At 34.5% G+C, this 19,035-nt stretch overlaps 1 protein-coding gene across 1 annotated transcript; it reads right to left on the minus strand.

Annotated features, from left to right (window-relative positions):
- Nucleotides 1-2,392: 2,392 nt before the first annotated feature.
- LOC109215395 (vacuolar protein-sorting-associated protein 33 homolog) lies at nucleotides 2,393-17,352 on the minus strand. The gene is made up of 23 exons (XM_019379459.1): nucleotides 17,102-17,352; nucleotides 11,250-11,334; nucleotides 11,126-11,165; nucleotides 10,934-11,014; nucleotides 9,308-9,502; nucleotides 9,104-9,214; nucleotides 8,948-9,013; nucleotides 8,721-8,828; nucleotides 8,574-8,618; nucleotides 7,722-7,778; nucleotides 7,469-7,563; nucleotides 6,992-7,043; nucleotides 6,779-6,835; nucleotides 6,431-6,493; nucleotides 6,240-6,346; nucleotides 5,397-5,519; nucleotides 5,202-5,283; nucleotides 5,048-5,118; nucleotides 4,799-4,879; nucleotides 4,337-4,394; nucleotides 4,162-4,223; nucleotides 3,317-3,410; nucleotides 2,393-3,007 (listed from the first exon to the last, which is right to left on the minus strand). The coding sequence occupies exons 2-23, from the start codon at nucleotides 11,300-11,302 to the stop codon at nucleotides 2,918-2,920; spliced, it is 1,791 nt and encodes a 596-aa protein (XP_019235004.1). The 5' UTR covers nucleotides 11,303-11,334; nucleotides 17,102-17,352; the 3' UTR covers nucleotides 2,393-2,917.
- Nucleotides 17,353-19,035: the final 1,683 nt, after the last annotated feature.

Genomic DNA, 19,035 nt, shown 5'->3' on the forward strand with positions numbered 1-19,035 from the left:
GGCCAAGGCCTTTAGGTTGTTTAAGTAGGTTGGGTGACAGATCGGCAATAGGAGTACTCCGGGATATAAACCAGGGAAATTGCACGTGAAGTCTCTCAATCCTTGACTATTGCTAATGAGATTTAGAAAGTCCCAAGCTGGTTTTTAATAGCAACTTAGCATTCCATCCAGCGGTGAAACAGGACTTTCACGAAGAGTATTCAAAGTTTAATATATATATTTAAAAAATAATTTTTACATATATACACCGTATAATTTTCTATATAGCATAGTATAATTTTTCGATAAAGGGTCACCCTATGTGGCTACATGACCACTCATTCTATGGTCAACCAGATCACAATAGATGTCTTTTTATAAAGATAGGTCATCACTTGGCATAACTCCTCTGTGCTCCATTCTTGAAATTATGCACATCGATCGATACGTACAAGAAATGCACATAGACATACACGAACCGTTTAATGTTCCATCTTTTGATCAATGTAGTTAATCACTTTTTTTATGATTGTGCAAGTATATAAATATTAAACATTTTAGTTTGGATTTTGAATACATTCATTAGTTATTGGTTTCATGTAAGTAGCACTTTCTCTTATTGCACCATCTTACTCGAATTATTGCTACATTACTTGCCTTAGCTAATTGGAGATAGTTGCAGATAGGATGAAGGACAAGTTGCCTGAGGCTATACAGATGATATTCAATATTACATGCGATTTCAACCCAGAGAAAGAGACAACGATTTCCCGTTAAGGTATAAGATTATTTTCTTTGTTTTTCTTTATAAGCTTTGTTCTATGTCTTTGGGTTTTAAAACTTATAATATACATTAAAGGAAACTTTTTTTTGGAACTAAAACATGCTTGGACACCACTAAGCTGTGGATGAACCATGAGTTGTGCAACATTATGGATATAGAATACTGAATAAAAAACACGTTCTTGCCACTGTTTGAAAATTTCAATGTTTGACACATTACAAATGTGACTAATTGGCATATGTCAGCAGTCCAGTGGCGAAGCCATAAAATTCAATAAGGGTGTTCAAAATATGAACACTCTTTGTCAGTAAGCTATACAAGGGTGCTCAAAGTCTATTTCTTGATTAACAACACGTAATATTTATCCTATACACAGTATAATTTTTCGGCGAAGGGTGTTCAGTTGACCACCCTTGACCACACATAGCTTCGTCCCCGGTCAGGACAACTGGAACCGGAGCTGAGGTAGTATCCACATAATGGGTAGCACAGGCTATAGTTTCAAGTGCATGTGTTTTTTGCTGTAGTTTCTTAGATAGTAAGAAAAGTGGGCGAAAAAAGAGCAAATACACGAAGAGCTTAAGTCGTGCAGGTACATACTATCCTAAGAGATGAGTGAACGAATCGAAAATTAGACGAAGGGAGAAAGGAGAGTTTTAGACTTTGGGCTATGAATGAAGAGAGAATCTTCAATTTCTTGCTTCAAAGTTTCGCATATTCTTCTTATGAGGTGTTCGGATGCCGCTCTGGGAGGAATTGTGAGAAAACCATAACTTGATTTTTAGTAGAATGAGAGGGGAGGAATGAGAGTCCATAACAATCAAGAACATGGTAGAAGACGATTCTTCTACTAACATCTTCTCACTCCAAATGTTAAGACTGAAACACTAGTCAAAATTATCAAATACCTCAAGAAGCATGCAGAGGTCTCGAGTTCAAACGAAGAACAAGTAGTCAAAAACTACGATAAGGAATTAGTGGAAACCAGTAGCTTAGTATCAATCTTTAAAATTGTATTGGCTGCAAATTACCTTGAAATTAAAAGTTTGCTTGAGCTTTGTACACATGCAGTTGCTGATAGGATCAAGAACAAGTCGCCTAAGGCTACACGTAAGATATTTATCACATGTGATTTCACCCCCAGTGGAACAGGCAACTCAAGACTTCTCTTTAGAGTTTCTATTTTAGGACATTTTGTTTTTCTTCATTATGTTTACTGTCCTACGAAGTTTATTTGGGGTTTAAATATGGATGTTAATTATACACTTCTTGAATTTTAAACAATGATTGCAACTTATATTATTAATTAATACCTTTTCATATTAGTCATTGGTATATTTCTTTACCCAGGCCGAGTAAACTTTTCTTGGAATTGAAACTTGCATGATCGCTGATGACGTCTTATTATTTATTTTTTTCTTTTTAAAGATAGTGTGCAGTAACTGTGGAAATATATATAGCTAATGAAAACACGGCAAGAACGACGTAGAATATTGATCCCTCGTGGCTGTCCACTGATCTCTTTTTTTTTTTTTTTTTTTTTTTGGTGGTTTGGTCTAGGCCAAGTGTTAAAACAGTTTTTACAGCTTGGATATTCCACTTTTATATCGATTAATGTTCGGAGGAATATAGATAGAACAAAACAAATAAATCCACCGTCTTGTTCTTACATTGCTCAAAAGAACCATAGTACAGATAACAGAACACTCCAATCTCGGAAATAGGACTGCTGCCACTCGAGGCACACAGAGGGCGTTCTAACCCTACACCTCAATAAAGATAACACAGTTGTGTTCGTAAAAACCAACAACAACCACCACATAGTAAAATCTCACAAGTAGGGTCCAAGGAGGGTAAAGTATGCAGACTTTACCCCTACCCCGGAGGAATAGAGAGGCAGTTTCCGAAAGACCCTCGGCTCAAGAAGACGAAAATAGACATTAGATCCGTAACAGTAACAGAAGCCAGCATCGTTGTCGTACAAACCAGTGCAGACAAAATGTTGACAAATCGCAACGAGAGAAATATCTTAGGAAAGGTAAGTCCACTCAGTCGTCTCATGTCACATATAATTCAGCAGTAAAAACTATGCATCCCTATCAAGCAAGCAGCAGAGATTTCCCAGAGATGATCGATCAAATATAACTTAGCGAGTCATCCCAATTTCTCCACAAATGTTTCTGTCAATGTGCTTCCATTGATAATATTTGTAGTTGCTACAATAATGTCATATGCCATCCCTTCCTGTAACAGCATAACTAGCATTAGCACAAAGGGAATTCATTGAAGAGGTTGAGAATGATAAATAAGAGGAAGCATGGGATCAGCAATGAGACCAAGTGACTGATTGAAATGAATGCAGTTATTACAGCATTTAGAATTGGAGCACTGGTCAAAAATCTTGCCTTGAATATCAGAATACTCTAAATTTACCCTTTTTCATTTTTTGGTTTCTTATTCATAGCATGTTTCCAAAGTGAGCAATCTACAATACCATCTGAGATACTTTGAATACGATAATCAATTTACATGATTACAACTTATCAGACTGACCTGGCCGCTCAGGAAACGAAGAGCAGAGATCTCTGCAGATGTCACTCCGCCAATGAAAACAACAAGAACCAAAGAACGCCTTCCATCAACAACTCTGGAACATCATCAATCGTATTAGATGGTTTAATACTGGCCAGAGATGATAAAAGAAATTTTCAGCTTGATGCTTGCATGAATTAGCATAATGAAATATAAGGTCCAGCAACATTTCAAATGCTTCCTCAATCAAATAAAGATAAGAGCAAAGACAGAATACAATAAGGTGCAGCAAATGCAACAAAACAACATGACATAGGCAGCCATCACTTGGGTATCCATCTCTGCGTATATCATCCCATTCGTGGTACAGCCATAAAATTTCCACTTAGAGCAAGCCCTGTCGGAGACTTTGCAGACAACTGATTTCCAGGTAGCTTGAACCTATACAGTTATATTTCCCGAACAAGACCACAGCACCAGGTCCCATCTTCATTTCCTTATTTCATTCTCATCTCAATTCAAACATGATTTACACGACCTCTTGTCAATATCACCCCTAAAGTTCACAACCAAACATATCTCTCCACTTATGTGCTTTTTCGGTCTGATCACATCATCACACTATCCAGGTCCCACCTTCATTTACCTCGCTTCAATTTCATCCAATTAGAAAACATTATTCATACTATCTCTTATCAATATAACCTTAAGTTTACAACCAAACAGAGTTCTCTCCACTTATTGGCTTTTCTGAGCTAACTTATGATGGTAAGCATGCATCTACAAACTTCATATACTTTATTGTCAGTTTTTTATAAGCCAGGGAATGTTACAGAGCCAGTAAGTGGATGCTCTTTAATACATACTTGTCCGAGCCATGCAAAGACCCGTTTAATGTGTCCAATGACGGACTGCTGGAAAATCCACCCTGTAGAGAAACAAGCAAAAACAACAGATTAAGAGTTGTATGCCATGATAAGATGATCAAAAGATGGAAAAATCCATGAAAGCAAATAATATAAACAGAAAGCTAAAGTTTACCCTCTTAATATCTGAGTGTGGACCCGGCAGCAGCTTCAATATTTCTTCAATCGGCCGCCTGAATATAAAATTTTCCAGATGTCATAAATAGTGGGACTGAGATTAAAAAATTAGCTCTCGGCTCCAAACTACATTTGTTGAGATTGGGAAGTTATCCACCCACATGGGGGACAGTGGAGGAAGGAAATCAATTACTGAAACAATGGTAAGATTTCTAACTGCAAAGAGGAATTAGTGAACTTTTCTTGCAGAAGACTTAATTCCATGACAACTTATCAATGTAATGAAGGCCAACTCTAGGTTTATATATAGATTAGAAGTATCTTCTTCCAGTAAATCACAAGGAGGTCTAATCAAAATCATCAAAGCAGCCAGATTCACAATCAAACCACAGTTTATTTGAATTAGGAATGTTCCGATAGGCGACATAGCACAGCAAATCTCTTAAGAACAAAAACTCACCACCCAGATCGAATTGCATGTTGAACCAGGCGAATACTGAGAGGTGCATACCCAGAGAAGACATAGGAGATATCATTGGGACTGTATTTGTCAGAGATCAAATTTAAAGTTAACAATGATAGCAATGGTAAGGTAGTGATGATAATGACAGCTGTGCAAGAACCTGTTTTAAATACATAGCCATATTGTTCAAGTTTCAAGGGAGGGAAGCGAGATGAATTTTTTATCAAGCTCAAAAAAATATCATACTTAGCGGTATCAATATCCTCCACTATGAGCTGCAGAGCACGCTTAATTGTTATCCAATTGCTTTTAGTCTCCTGCAATGATGAGCAAGTTAATAGAGAGAACAATGCTGATAAATTTAACAAGCATTATAGTTGATGAAAACTCATGAATGAACCTGTTTCTTAAGCAATCCAGACTTCTCCAAATTATTCAAGGTTGCTATATGCTCAAAACCATAGCTGTGAAGCAGTTCTCGCCTAATCAAAAGAGATGAAGTTGAAGATATCAGTTAGAGGTTCACGTGGTGATACCTAAAACATGGAAGCCATGTCAAGCATAAATAAAACAGCTATTGGTAGAGTTGACTCGCCTCAAATAGTCAAAATTTTTCTTGGGCAACCCTGAATTTGTTATTGAGAACAGGACAAGAAGACGTAGAACATTGATAAGTGGCTCTTGCTTATGGATCATCTCCTCAATGTACTCAAAGCATCTGCATTTACCCAGTGACCCAAAAGTAAACAAATAGAAAATGAAGACAATCACCCCAGAAGAAAGGAAAATGGTAGAACACAACCAAGACCCCCTCCCACCCCCTCTCTCGCACCTCCAGCCCATATATCACCTCTTTCTGCTCACCCTTTCCTCCAATTGTCTACAATTGCTTGAAAAGCAACCCGACAATGAAATCAAAAATTAAAAGAATTTAATAGTAACAGTAATGTTCTGATTAATTCTGTAAATGGCAAGAAAACTGTTGATTTAAGTACAAGACTAGTTGATAGTATTGCAGGCATTTTTCTCTTAGTTAGTGTGGAGACTGGCATTTTTGAGAAGGATATCTTCATTTTCTTTAGGTTGTTTCAGAATGGACTGGCCAAGAATGCTATGCATCTTCTGACTGAATAAGCATTTTCCTTACCACACAATAAAAAGAAAAAAAAAGAGAGAGAGAATAAAGGAAGAGTGAGAAATGAAGGACACCCTTGTTCACAAGCACAAATAATCTACTACATGGCAATGCAAAGAATTTGTTCTAGGAACAAAAACTGGACTTGAATTTACAATTGTCCAATATTTGAAGCCAAGCACTCCATGTAACAGAGCTTCCGAGTACCCATTGAATATTATAACAGAGAACTGAAAGGTTGAAATGGTATAAGACTACCAGAGTAAATACAAATAGCAGAATGAAAAGTTCAACTTTACTCACATATCATAGCTTTCAGCCTCAACAAGAGTTTGCTCCATGTCAAGTCGGCCAAGGAATGAAGGTTTGGATGTAAATGTAGTTAAATGCTGAGCAAGATTTATGTGTCTCTGGAACAGAAAACCAATAGTATTATAACACTGCTAATGTCATTAAAGTTGTTGTATAATCAAACAGTAGAAAAGAACTCTTACAGTCATTTCTGGCAATGAGTTCAGCTTTTTGACAAAATCCTTCAATTCGGAGACTGTCTGGGTCTACATGTAATACACAACGTAACACAAAAGTCAATTATTGAACAAGCACCTAAGGCCTTTAGGAGTTAAACGGAAATGAATCACTAGATTTCAGTTTCTTTTTTTCTTTTTCAGGAACCACAAATTAAGCATCTCACTGAGGTGGTCTAGAATTATATATATTTTGTTCCAGACTGCTATTCTATTTTATTGCACAAGCAAAAGATGATCAGATAACTACTACAAAAGTCAAATCATGTAGCAAGGGCAAGGCTAAGATATGCACTTGTAAGATCACTGACTAACCGTAGTCTGCATCTCTGAGTAATCTTGCTTCATGGAAGTTGCTTTTTGACGTAGAACCTGCAATTGTACTGCAAATGACAATTAAAGAAACAGAAGACCAAGGAAAGAAGATGTGCGAGTTGACTGTTATGATAGAGCATGATAGATTGATAGGTATGCTGAAGACGCCTAGAATTTGTTAAAACATAGAAGATGGTGAGAAAATAAATCAACCTGGACAACAACTTCAAAGTTCTGGTCCCGTATCTCTTTGAACAACTTGTCACTACAAAGGCAATGAATTGATATTTCAAACAGAGAAATAAAATGGCTAAGGCACGGAGAGAAAGTCAAAATAAGACAACTCTTTTTTTCTTTTAAAAAGAGACAAAAAATAGTAGATATATATTTCCCAGTGGTCACATCTGACTATACTTATTGGCATGACAAAGACCTGGAATCCATATGAGAGAATACCATATAACAGAAGAAATTGCATGCATGAGAATCAAGGGCATTATCATGTAGCACATAAAAAAAGCATGAGGTATATCACTAGGAAATCACACAAGAATTTATTGTGCTCTGCACTTCGCACACTCCTTGTATACAAGAGTCTCTCATTTACATCAATAAAATTACTGCACTTTCCCCCCCCCCCCCCCCCCAAAAAAAGTATAACATTCTTTTTTTTTAATGAAACTAGCTTACCTTGAATTAAGGGGAACCTTTATCTTCTTGCCTTCTTGCTGGACACCCATAATAGATGCATCTAGTTCCACAGCACCATTATTGATACCAAGAAACTGCATGAAGCCTATTAGAGATAGCTTTTAAAATTCTCACAGCATATAGTCTGTTTATTGTTCTATAAGCAGCAGACATATTATACAACCATGAACTGCTGCCTAAACGGTTTCATAAAGATATAGATCCATAGCAATCCTAAGAACATCACTTTTACCTCATCCAGCAGCCCTTCATATGTTAACTGCGAACACATTGGAGTGATCATATCCACCTGCACAATTCCAGGAAAGTCTTACAACCACAGTGACAAATGGACATAAAGGCCAAAAGAATATTGTCCAAACAACTCAAGATACACTAACTATAGTATTTCCACAACTATGAAGGTTCAAAAAAATAAATAAAACTCAAGCGCCAGAGCACTTAACTGACCGTGAGGATCAGACAAAAGGAGTAAAACTTTATGAACTAGCAACATTAGACCTGAAGAATGCTCAACTATTTGTACACTAGACAAATAAAAGAGAATATTTTTTTCCAATACTTAAATCCTGAAGTTTCAGGCTTTAGCCAGAGTCAGAATTCAGAAATAAAAAAGTTCCACAATTTTCCACTCAAGCAAGCTGAAAGAGTATGATAAGATGTTCCCCTTCAAAGCATTTTTCATCTTCAAAGGAGAAAATTGAGTTCATGAATCAACGGATCAATGCAAGAAAAGGTATCAATTTAAAAGATTTCCTTCATCACCTCATGCTTTGAACTGTGTCATTAGAGCAGACCAACTACTTTTGGACATGATACCATTGAGAAAAGCCAATCCCCTTTCCTCTCACCTTTTTTTTATGAGAAAACTCAGTCTCACTCTCTCATTATCCTACTCAATAGAATGGCAATAACCACCTACTCTAAACTAGCCTGAACCTTCAGAAGAATTCTATAATGAAGCCTTCTCTTTACCAAATAACTGATGAAGCCACACGGTAATACTTTTTATAACTGCATTAAATGCATATACTGAGAGAGGAGGAGCGGGAGTGCCGAGGGGAAAACAAAAAATACGTGGTACCTCTCTGTCCAAGAGGATGATAGTATTTATTTCAGGCACACCCATCTGCAGTGAAAGAACGAATTGGTATTATTTTGTGACAATGCATGGTGCCCATTAAATTTTTATGTATGATATTGATCTAGTAGATTTAAGATTTTGAGTTACCTCAGATGTGTTCACAGGTTCTTCCAACTGCATCCGATTCAAAATGTCAGCAACACGAACTGATGCTTTCCCTTTGGCCCTCACATTTGGAATCACTCCAAAGGAAAACTACATTTCTCAGAAAACAAAAGGCTGTTAGCTAATGTTTATGCTGAACCTACTTTGCCCAAAAACAATGAAACCGATTCCAATAGTAGTTAGTTCTATCGAGTAAACATAAAAAGTACCTCGAGTTTGTGGAGAGCTTTTGCTATGTGCCACAGGGAGGTAGTGTCCCCATCAACTAGGTACTCCTGTCATATAAATGTAACTATTTTTACATATGCCAATCTTTAGAAAAGTACATAACCTTTTCCTTGAATCAATGCGAGGAACAGACGTACTTTGTGAGCAACATCAAGTTCAAATGATAATACATCCTCATCCAGTGGAATAAGATAAAGGGGATACTCCCCTATAGTCAACAGGTGATGAACTTTTTCTTCCTCAAGTATCTGTCAAAAATTATATGCAATTGTTAATGAGAAATACATGCCAAACTAAATTCTTAAAGAAGTTTATTAAGATTTTTTCAAAAAAAGGCTAACCTTCTCACATACAACTGCACGACGAGGGACAAAATAAACAAAATACTCCCTTTGAATCCCTTTAGAAATATCATTATGGATGTGAGAGCAAATGAACTTCATCAATTCAAGCTGAGCTCGGACTAGATAAACTACTTTCGTGCAATCAGTTTGAACTGGTTCCGCATTAAGATGCCTCAATTCAGCTCCATGCTCCTGTTTACAAGTGTGAAAACACACAAAAACATAATAATTAGTGCGGAAAAAAAAAAACACAATCAACATGTTTGTTACCCAATACCACAAAATAACTGTTCTCTTTAACTCAATATTTCATTTCTTTTAGAAACTCAAAAAACTACCGAAATTTTCACCGCAGAAACTTTCTTTTGCAAAGACAGGTAACAAATACTCTTTGCAAAAACTCAAAAGAAAAATGCAGAAACTCAAAAATTCAGTTAAAAAATTAGTAAACTGAATACTCTCTCTATCCTAGTTTATGTGATAAAGTATTATTTTTTTTAAGCCGTTCCACAAAAAGAATGACAAAGACAATTAAATTCACATTTCCTACTTTACCCTTAATAGAAGCTTTTGTAACCATAATAGGGGTGTTTACGGGAAACCGACAAACCAAACCAAACTGAAAACCGACTCAAACCAAAGAAAAAATTCAACATATTTTTGGTTTTGGTTTTAATTTTAAAAACCGACAAATTTTGGTTTGGTTTTGGTTTTAAGGAAAAAATAAACGGAAAAGACCAAACCAAACCAACTATGTAAATACAAACAACAACAACAACAACAACCCAGTATATTCCCACAGGTGGGTCTGGGGAGGGTAATATGTACGCAGACCTTACCCCTACCCCGAGGGGCAGAGAGGCTGCTTCCAGGAGACCAACTATGTAAATACCTATGTAGAAAGAAATTACAATTATACACATATATGTATATTTTTATATAAAAAATTTAAAATGTCTCAGTACATATCACTCTTTTACACTCTTGGTTTGTAATCTAGTTCTTTGCCTTTATTTTCTAGTTTGATTTATTATCTATATTTAGATAAGTCCAAGAATCTATTTCATATCAAGCATAACTTATCATTAATTGAGTCCTTCAATTACTCATCACTATTCAGTTCAATTATCATCAAGATGTCTTGGTAAATGACAATTTTTCTTAAAGAATAATTGGCTTGGTAGTGTTATGCTAGAATATAATCGGTGGAATGTGTCTGACAGTGTATTTCACATACACTTCAAAAAAACCGACAAAAAAACGAAAAAACCAACAAAAACCGACTCAATTAAATTGGTTTGGTTCCAAAATTTGAAAAACCGACATAATTGGTTTGATTTTCAAGTTTTCTTTTAGGAGAAAACCAACCGAAACCGAACCATGAATCATACAAATGTTATAGAATATAATGCCACAAGTTTCAAAAGTCTTATACCCACACAAAATTATTACTCCCTCCATTCTACTTTATGTGATACACTTTATTTAGTCTATCCCAAAACAATGATACATTTCTAAACTTAAAAATAATTTAACTATAAACTTCTCACTTTACAGTTTACCCTCAATGAAAAGATTTGTTGTATACCACAAAAACAAAAACAGAGAGAGAGAGAGAGTTGCCTTGAGAAGTGAGCTCTGTACAATAAGAGAGAGTGAACCGCCAAGCTTAGGATCAATTACCAAACACTTTTTCCCCCTAATCTGCAACTCCAAACAAAAAAATCAATTAAAGTTTCAACTTTTCGGTTAAACTTTTCAAATATTAATAAAAGGGACAATTTTAAAAATCCAAATTATATAAATAAAACTCACGTTCTTCAAAATCGTAATAAGTTCTTTCAGTGATTGATCTCTGTAAGACAATTGAGAGAGAATGATCAATTGGGGATATAGATATGCATAAGCATTGAAGTACATTATGTATAAGTATCTGTACCTTAGAGATTTCAGATTTATGGGAGCGTTATCCAAATTGGGAACTTGCGCCATATTTGATTGATCGATCTCTCGAGCTTTCTTTCCTGTTGGTAAAGTGTGAGCAGACAGATGTTACGAGCACGACGATGATTGAGACATGCTTAATTCTCATCCAGTGGACTTGTGGAAATATAGTCCGAGTTGAATATGGCCTTTTAAAGTTAAAATAGCACGGTATAGCCAGTTTTCGGATTGGTCATTCAAAAATAGCCAGCGTTTACCAAGTCAATGAAAAATAGCCACTATTTTGCTGCAACAGAGACCGGTCCAGCATAATATACTGGAGTTCGGTGCACCTGTGTATGAACTCCAGCATATTATGCTGGACCGGTATACTTTGCTGGCTCCAGTATAATATACTGGAGACTGGAGCACCGGTGCTCCAAACTTCAGTATATTATGCTGGACGGTATACTTGCTGTAACTCCAATATATTATGCTGGAGTTCTAGTGTACTTATGCTGGAACTCCATCATATTATGCTGGAGTTCCAGCATACTTATCTTGGAACTACAGCATAATATGCTGGAGTTCAAGTAGTTCCAGCATAATATGCTGGCGTATTTTCCGGGTTTTGAACAGTATTTTCGCTCAGATTTATCTTGCATGAAAAGTGGCTAAATATCGATTACTTTTAAAACTGGGTTATTTTTGAACGACCAGTTGTAAATCTGGCTATTTTTGAATTTCACCCTAAAAATTGGCTATGTTTGGCTCTTAAATGGACTTTTTAGGAGTGAATCACACAAATAGCCGCTTTTTAAAAGAGATTGTTTTTCTTCATATACAATATTTGAAACTTGTTTATCAAAATTGTCCAAATTTTGTATATTACCCGCCCTAAATAAATTTTTCTTATAATTTATATACAATCCATTATTAATGCATTAAATTAGAGGATTCTTGGTTGGAAAAGGGCGTAACTGAGGGGAACGACGTCCAAATTGTCCTTCCATCTAAATAAGACTCCTTCCAATTGTGTGTTACCTATTTTAAGCCATAATTATGCAACTTCCTCTCTCTTTACCATAATTATCTATTTAAGAAAAGAATAATGTATAGTACAACAAGATACAAATTAAAAATAAAAATGCATAAAAAAATTTGATATATCTACAACAACATACATACTAAAAACAAATTTCATACAACTAATAATACAGTATGCAACTTATTTATAACTTATCTACAACTTTCCTACATCATACTTACCCAATTAAATATAACTACACCATCATACAACTTAAATACAATTTTCATACAAATTTTATACAATATGTCTTTTGTATGTAATTTGTATATATTTTGTATGTGGTGTGTTCTGCCGCTTCTTCTTCGAATTTCAATCTAAAAATCCAGCCAAATAAATCTAATCTTCACCAAATACCCTACAAATCGAGATATAAACTCCATAGAATATTCTAAATCGTTTGCAATAACACCCAATCCAAACAAATAATATTTTTTGAAAAATCCGAATTCGAAATCAAGGCTTCAAAGTTTTTTAGTGGTTGTCAATGGTGGAGAGTCTAATATCTTCAAAATTTATTGATTAATATCCATATGTTGCTAGCCCACCATCGGAACACCAACAAGAAAAAGGAAAGCCCAGAAAAGATCAAAACTCCAGACATGGAAAAATTCAGATAGATCAAAGATTAATCCCTTTCTTCGCCATCGTTAGAGAAAATATTAGCTCTAGAAGAAAAAACCTTCTAGAAAGAGAGTTGATTTCAAAGAGAGAAAGAGAAAAAAGGTATTGTGATTGTGGGATTTACTAAATTAATGGGGTACAATCAAGGGAGTCTCATTTAAAACTATTTCGTATATAATTGGTAAATTGTATACAACTATATAATTAAGTTATAACTTGATTACGGAGGGTAATTAAGTTTCATATGTAGTATACATAGGTAAAAATCCCTTTTTAAAATGACTTTTTTTAGAATTTACGTAAGTTTTTAAAACTTAACGACGGTCTAAAGTAACCTTCAGTTTGAGAATGAACTTTTAGGCGAAAAGCATGAGGTTTGATTTTCGCAGTTACAATATCAAACTATCTGGTATGAAGTAGGGATGGCAATGGGGCAGGGCGGATACGACGTGGGGCAGGTTTTATTTGATGCGGGGCGGGGCGGGGTGGGGCGATTTTACTCTTATGTGGGTGCGGAACGGGTTAAAACAGCTTTTAAAATTTTTAAAGCGGGTTGCGGGTTTAAGTTCAATGCGGGGCAGCTTTGTCTTTTTTTTTAAACAAAGCAATCACTTCAACTACAATTTTACATTCTTGTTTACTAGTAATTTAACTTTCGGTCTTTTCCTAGTAAGCATTCTTGTTTATTTATCTTGTAATTATTTTATTTTTAATCTTTTCATATTTAAAAACGATAATGGTTACTATATTAGAGTGTTCATATCGAGAAACGTAGCAGTGAAATACATTATGAACTGTTAAAAAGAATGGTTATAAAGCTTTTAAGATTTGTTTTATTTCAGCTTTATTTTGCGGGTAGTAATTAAATATTCCTAATTAAGGATGAACGCAAAATTGAAAAGGAATGTATTATGCATATAGCAACTGACTGATTAGATGAAAGAATCTTGTCTCTCTTATTTCATGGGCAGTGCGTGGCTTAGCTTTATACATTTGAAAAATTATGTTACTACTAATGAGATTAATTGGTACGAGCATGTAATTTCACACTACGACTAAGAGAAAAACATAACTCCTTGAATAATATTACTCTCCATTTTATAAAATAATAAAATATCAAACTAGTTTGTTTTAGAAAATAATTAAGTGGGGCAGGTCGAGGCGGGTTGAAAACTGAAAAAATAGCTATACGGGGCCGGGGCGAGACATGCTGAAATTTTTGTAGGTTTCGCCACCCCCCCTCCCGGCCATCGGCGTTGGCAATTCAAAATTTTAGACTACAAGGTCTAAAAGGAGAGGGAGGAAGAAGAGAGAGAAACGATCTATAGTTTACTAAAGTTGACTAAACATTAAGTTTTTAAAAATAAAATATGCTTTAAACAGTGCTCTCAAAATTAGCTACATGTTGCCATTTTTACTTTTTCAGCAAGAGCATAAGGGTCTTTCCAGAAAATAAAAACAAAAAATAAACTAAGGTGAGGAGTTCGTACCAGGGGCGGCTCGACATAATATGGGGCCTAAGGCGAAAATAAAAGTGAGGCCTTAAATTTTTTTAATTTTTTTTTCTCTTATAATTTATCGAAATCTAAAGAAGGTGTAATTGGTTTTAATTATTGGCAGTGTCTAACCAATTTGTTTAATCTCTCTTGTGTTATCATGTTGAACTTTATTGATTTAGTCTTGAAAAACTTTTTCAAGCGAGGCAACTGATATAGAAATTGTTAATGGTAATTGAATAAACACTTTTTACCTGATTGAGTTTGCCAATTAGAGTATTCTTCTACTTATACAGTTTCTCTTAGCACTTTTAATTCTAAATATAAGTTGAAACAAATAATACTATAGTAACTACTATGTTTCAAGAGTCATTCAATGTTAATGACGTATTTTAATAGTTACTTATCAAAGTTGCTTGAAGAATGTCTACAAAGGCACTCAAAGAATTAAGAAAAATTGTTCTAAACTAACATTGTAAGAAGATCGATTTAAGCTGGGACGAATTAAAGACAGGAAACAACTAGTAACTACAATTTAAGATGTGTAAAACTTTTAGCTATAACTATTTTAATCAAATGATTTAAAAATTCTATCAATAGTGCATAATTATTAAATATTATATATATTATTTATCGATTTTGGGGCCCTAAGTATTTTGGTGGCCTAAGGCCATTGCCTTAGTGGCCTTAGGCTCCAGCCGGCCCTGGCCTTGAAGTCCTGAGCAAGCTTAAGTAGCATATGCAGCATTATTTACCTTAAAATAAATGTAAAGTAAAAACTAGGTCCTGCTTTTTTTCCACTAAAATTACCAGTTCCTTATTTTTTTATTGTGAAATATCAACTTCAATCGGATGTAGAAATAATAAATTATTAAGGTTTCCTATTGCTCGGTGAGAAATGTGATGCGTTTTGTAAATATATGCAAGTAATTTCAATTTATTGCACCATGAGGGTGCTAATTCCTGTTCGGTGAGAAATTATCTTATGACGGACTCCAGAAAGTAGATTATGTTTATTTGAACTTTCCAATTCTTCAGCCAGAGACCTAACTGCTTAAAAAAGTACCCGGGATTAAAGAAGTGATTGGAACTTCATGAGTCCTGGTTAAGGAGATAGGGATTACCATCCTCTTGTTGCCAATTACTAGGATTATTAACTAAATTCCTAACTAACAAGGAATGTGAGTATTGAAATAAACAAAGTTTTGAATGCTTCCCAATTTCCATTTTGGAATTATGTAAGTCAAGGAAAAATGTAAAACTGAAGTTGCTTACCAAGAAAATAAAAGAAGATTATTGATCTCACATTATAGCAAAGAATTATAACGACTCTTATTACGAAGTTAACTTATCTTCTTTTGTTTACAAAATCATTCCTGTTAGTGGTTTTTGCTGGAAGGTACCTATGGAGAAGGATATTCCAAATAACTGTGGATTTAAAGGTGACTAGAGAGAGGACATTGTCCAGAGAACTGTTACGTTACAACAACAACAACTACGCCTCAACCCAAAACTATTTGCAGTCGCTATGTGACTTCTCTGTATCCATTCCACTCCACTTGGGTCCGTCTCATCTCACTACTCAAAATTTGACTTTAAGGACAAACTAGGATATCTCTTAAATTAGGGATTATCTAAATCTCACATCTATCCTATAGTGTCAAACAGTCACTAATATAGCTAAAATACATGTGTTAAACACTAGACCTAGTGTAAGAGCCTTAATCCCCACTGGTTTATCATCTTATGGATACTTTTCTTCCATTGTATTCTGTTCTTCGTTGTTTTCACAAGAATTCTAGATAACGGTAAAGTTACTTTATTCATATTCGTACTTGAAAATCAAGCTCATACTAACACTTTCCTACTTGATTCTCTAACGGTGTGTTCACTGGTTAATCTTGGAGTTAGCAGTGCAAAATGTCAATGCAGAGTGAATTGACATTTTACTAACACTGCTTGCACTTAAACCAGATTTTGTTTTCTATCAGAAGTCCAACACAAACACATACTAAATGATGCTGTAACTATTTTCTGATGATTGAAATTGCCATCCCTTACATATGTTTTTGCTGATATCATGACTTCAATACAATGTTGCAAGCAGTGGCGGGGCCACATAGCTCCAAGGGGCGTGTATATACTATGTGTTGAACTCCCTCAACTTCTTCGTATATTTACTTCTTCAAATTTTGACACCCCTTAATAAAAATCATGGCTCTGCTATTGTTTGCAAATATCAAACTACTAATGCCCTCAATAACTTTTGATCAATCAATCAATCAATCATTTATGCGTTGGTCCTAAACAATTAGGATAAACCATACGAAATATAACTACCAATCAATCAATCAACTATTGCTCAGTCTGGAGCAATTATATGAATCACCAGATATATTACAAATTACCACTGGTCTGAATGAAGAAAAAAATGTAAAACTAGAACTTACAAACTACCAAATTTTAATCCAATCCCAGTCACTGAAATGACTAGGTAAAAGCCCAAAAGACCAACATAAAAAAAAAAGGGAAAAACTAACTCTATGATAGGATAGAAACCATATTGGCAAAGAGGAAAAGTAACAATTTATAAATCACAAAACACACACACACATATATATTTATATAGTATATATTTAGAGAGACAGAGAGAGAATGTACCAGTTAAACCAGCAAGTCAAGGCAATGGGCAATGAATGTATGTGTGTGTTTCTCTCTGCGTGTGTGTGTGTGTGTGTGGAGAGAGAGAGAGTGACAAAGAGCGAGATATAGGGGTAACGGAGAAGAAGATCGCCGGAGAAGAGATCGACGGAGGTGGAGTTGAGAAACTGCGAGGCACAATTAGGAATACGGTGTCGTAAGGGTTAGGTTCTTTAAAATTTATTTTTAGCCTTATAGCAATTGGGGTTTGACAAAGTGTCGATAAGGTTTTGTTTGGATGTACATAGATTACACAACTCCTTGTTTGGAAGGAGGGAACAGGGGAAAATGTAACAATCTTTTATCATTAATTTCATAAAGGACGATTTCTTCTAAATCCTGACATATGTAATTTAATAGTTATTGTCACAAAAAAGTAATTTTAGATTATTATAGACTTAGCACATAAGAGTGTTTTTTGAGAGAGCATCCTTCAAAGAGATATGAAAAATGATTCGTTTTACTGCTAAATTTATTCCGAGCAACTAGTTTCAGATTACATTTTCTGATTCGTTCACCGTTGGATCAAGCTGAAATTTCGACTGAGTATTCCTAACATCTTTTTATTTGAGTGATGGAGATCGAATTTGGAGGCCTGTAGAGCCTTGAATAGTAGTCTATTTTTTTGTGATTTCTCCTCTTTCTTCAATTGATTTGTTATTGCTCTTGTTGCTCCTATGTTTGCTACTTATTGTGTAGCTAATTTCGAAAATTATTGTAACTCTATTATTGTTATATTGTAGCCTTGTAGGTCTTTGATCCTGTAGTTTTATCTTTGTTTTCAAGGATTTTTCTTCTTTATCTTCTCTATTTTCAAGTTTGCCTCTTTTCTCGACATAACATTGACTTTTATCCCAATTAAATTTATAAGGCGAAATCAGTTTATGAATGCATTGATCTCTCACCGCACGATACGCAGCAAATTAACTAGCGGTGAACAACAAAATATTCTTTGGCTTGCATAGAACTTCTGTTAGAGATATACATTTTTTTAAAAATTAATATTAAAGTGTAATCTTTCATCCTTCTTAGTGGTTATAAAAACTAGAAAGTGGTCATAATATTTTTATTACCACTAATTCATGTGCTCCCCTGATCTAAATTTTATTTCTTTCAATCATTTACTTATTATCCACCTAATTATTTCTGACTAAATAATCCACAACTCATATTAACACATGTTTATTACCATACTAACGTCTTGTTTACAACATAAAAGAAATCCTACACCTATAAATAAAAGTCTTTATTCCATGAGTGATGTACGAAAAATATTAGTGTGCATGTAAAATTAAGGTTATGTTATAAAAAATTGAAAGTCGTGAAAATAAAATAAAAATCTAAATATCCAACTTATTTACTACAAAAAGACAACTTTATTTTATTGAGGAAAGATGTTCTTTTTAATAAAATTTGTTCAAATGACACGATGTTATAAGGTTGTTGTATCACTAGGCACAAACATGAAGAAAACTTGCTAGTATGGCAAGAGTCGCTCAAGGAAATAGAGTTCTTAGCCTAGTACATAAATAAAGAAGATAGTTCCGCTTCATTTTTATTTTATTTACACTTATTTTATCTTGTCTCAGTTCATTATGTTAGGTTTTACGGTAAAAAAATTCAACTCTTCTCATCATTTTGATTATTTCTTACAGTATTATCTGTATAAGTTTAATATATCGTCTAGAAAGCAAAAATAAAGTTTCAACTTGTCAAGTTAAGTGGTTAATGTAAATAGTTATATACATATAAACTTCACACATAAAAAATTCAGAGATATACTTCACGTGTAATATTCTTGTGTGTTGTCAATTTTAATCTTAAAATAATCTCGTTATTTAATTTAAAATTGTCCATGTTAAATTGTGTCTTTTCTCCTTTGTTTTTTTTTCACC

Source organism: Nicotiana attenuata, unplaced genomic scaffold, assembly GCF_001879085.1.
Source record: "Nicotiana attenuata strain UT unplaced genomic scaffold, NIATTr2, whole genome shotgun sequence".
Taxonomy (NCBI): Eukaryota; Viridiplantae; Streptophyta; class Magnoliopsida; order Solanales; family Solanaceae; genus Nicotiana; species Nicotiana attenuata.

Excerpts from the sequence above, each read along its gene's own strand:
- LOC109215395 (XM_019379459.1), bottom strand. The coding sequence starts at position 11,302 with ATGGCGCAAGTTCCCAATTTGGATAACGCTCCCATAAATCTGAAATCT. Across the intron at positions 4,395-4,798 it reads CATGCAATTCGATCTGGGTG|GCGGCCGATTGAAGAAATAT; the intron begins GTGAGTTTTTGT and ends TTTTATATTCAG. Across the intron at positions 4,224-4,336 it reads CACACTCAGATATTAAGAGG|GGTGGATTTTCCAGCAGTCC; the intron begins GTAAACTTTAGC and ends GTTTCTCTACAG.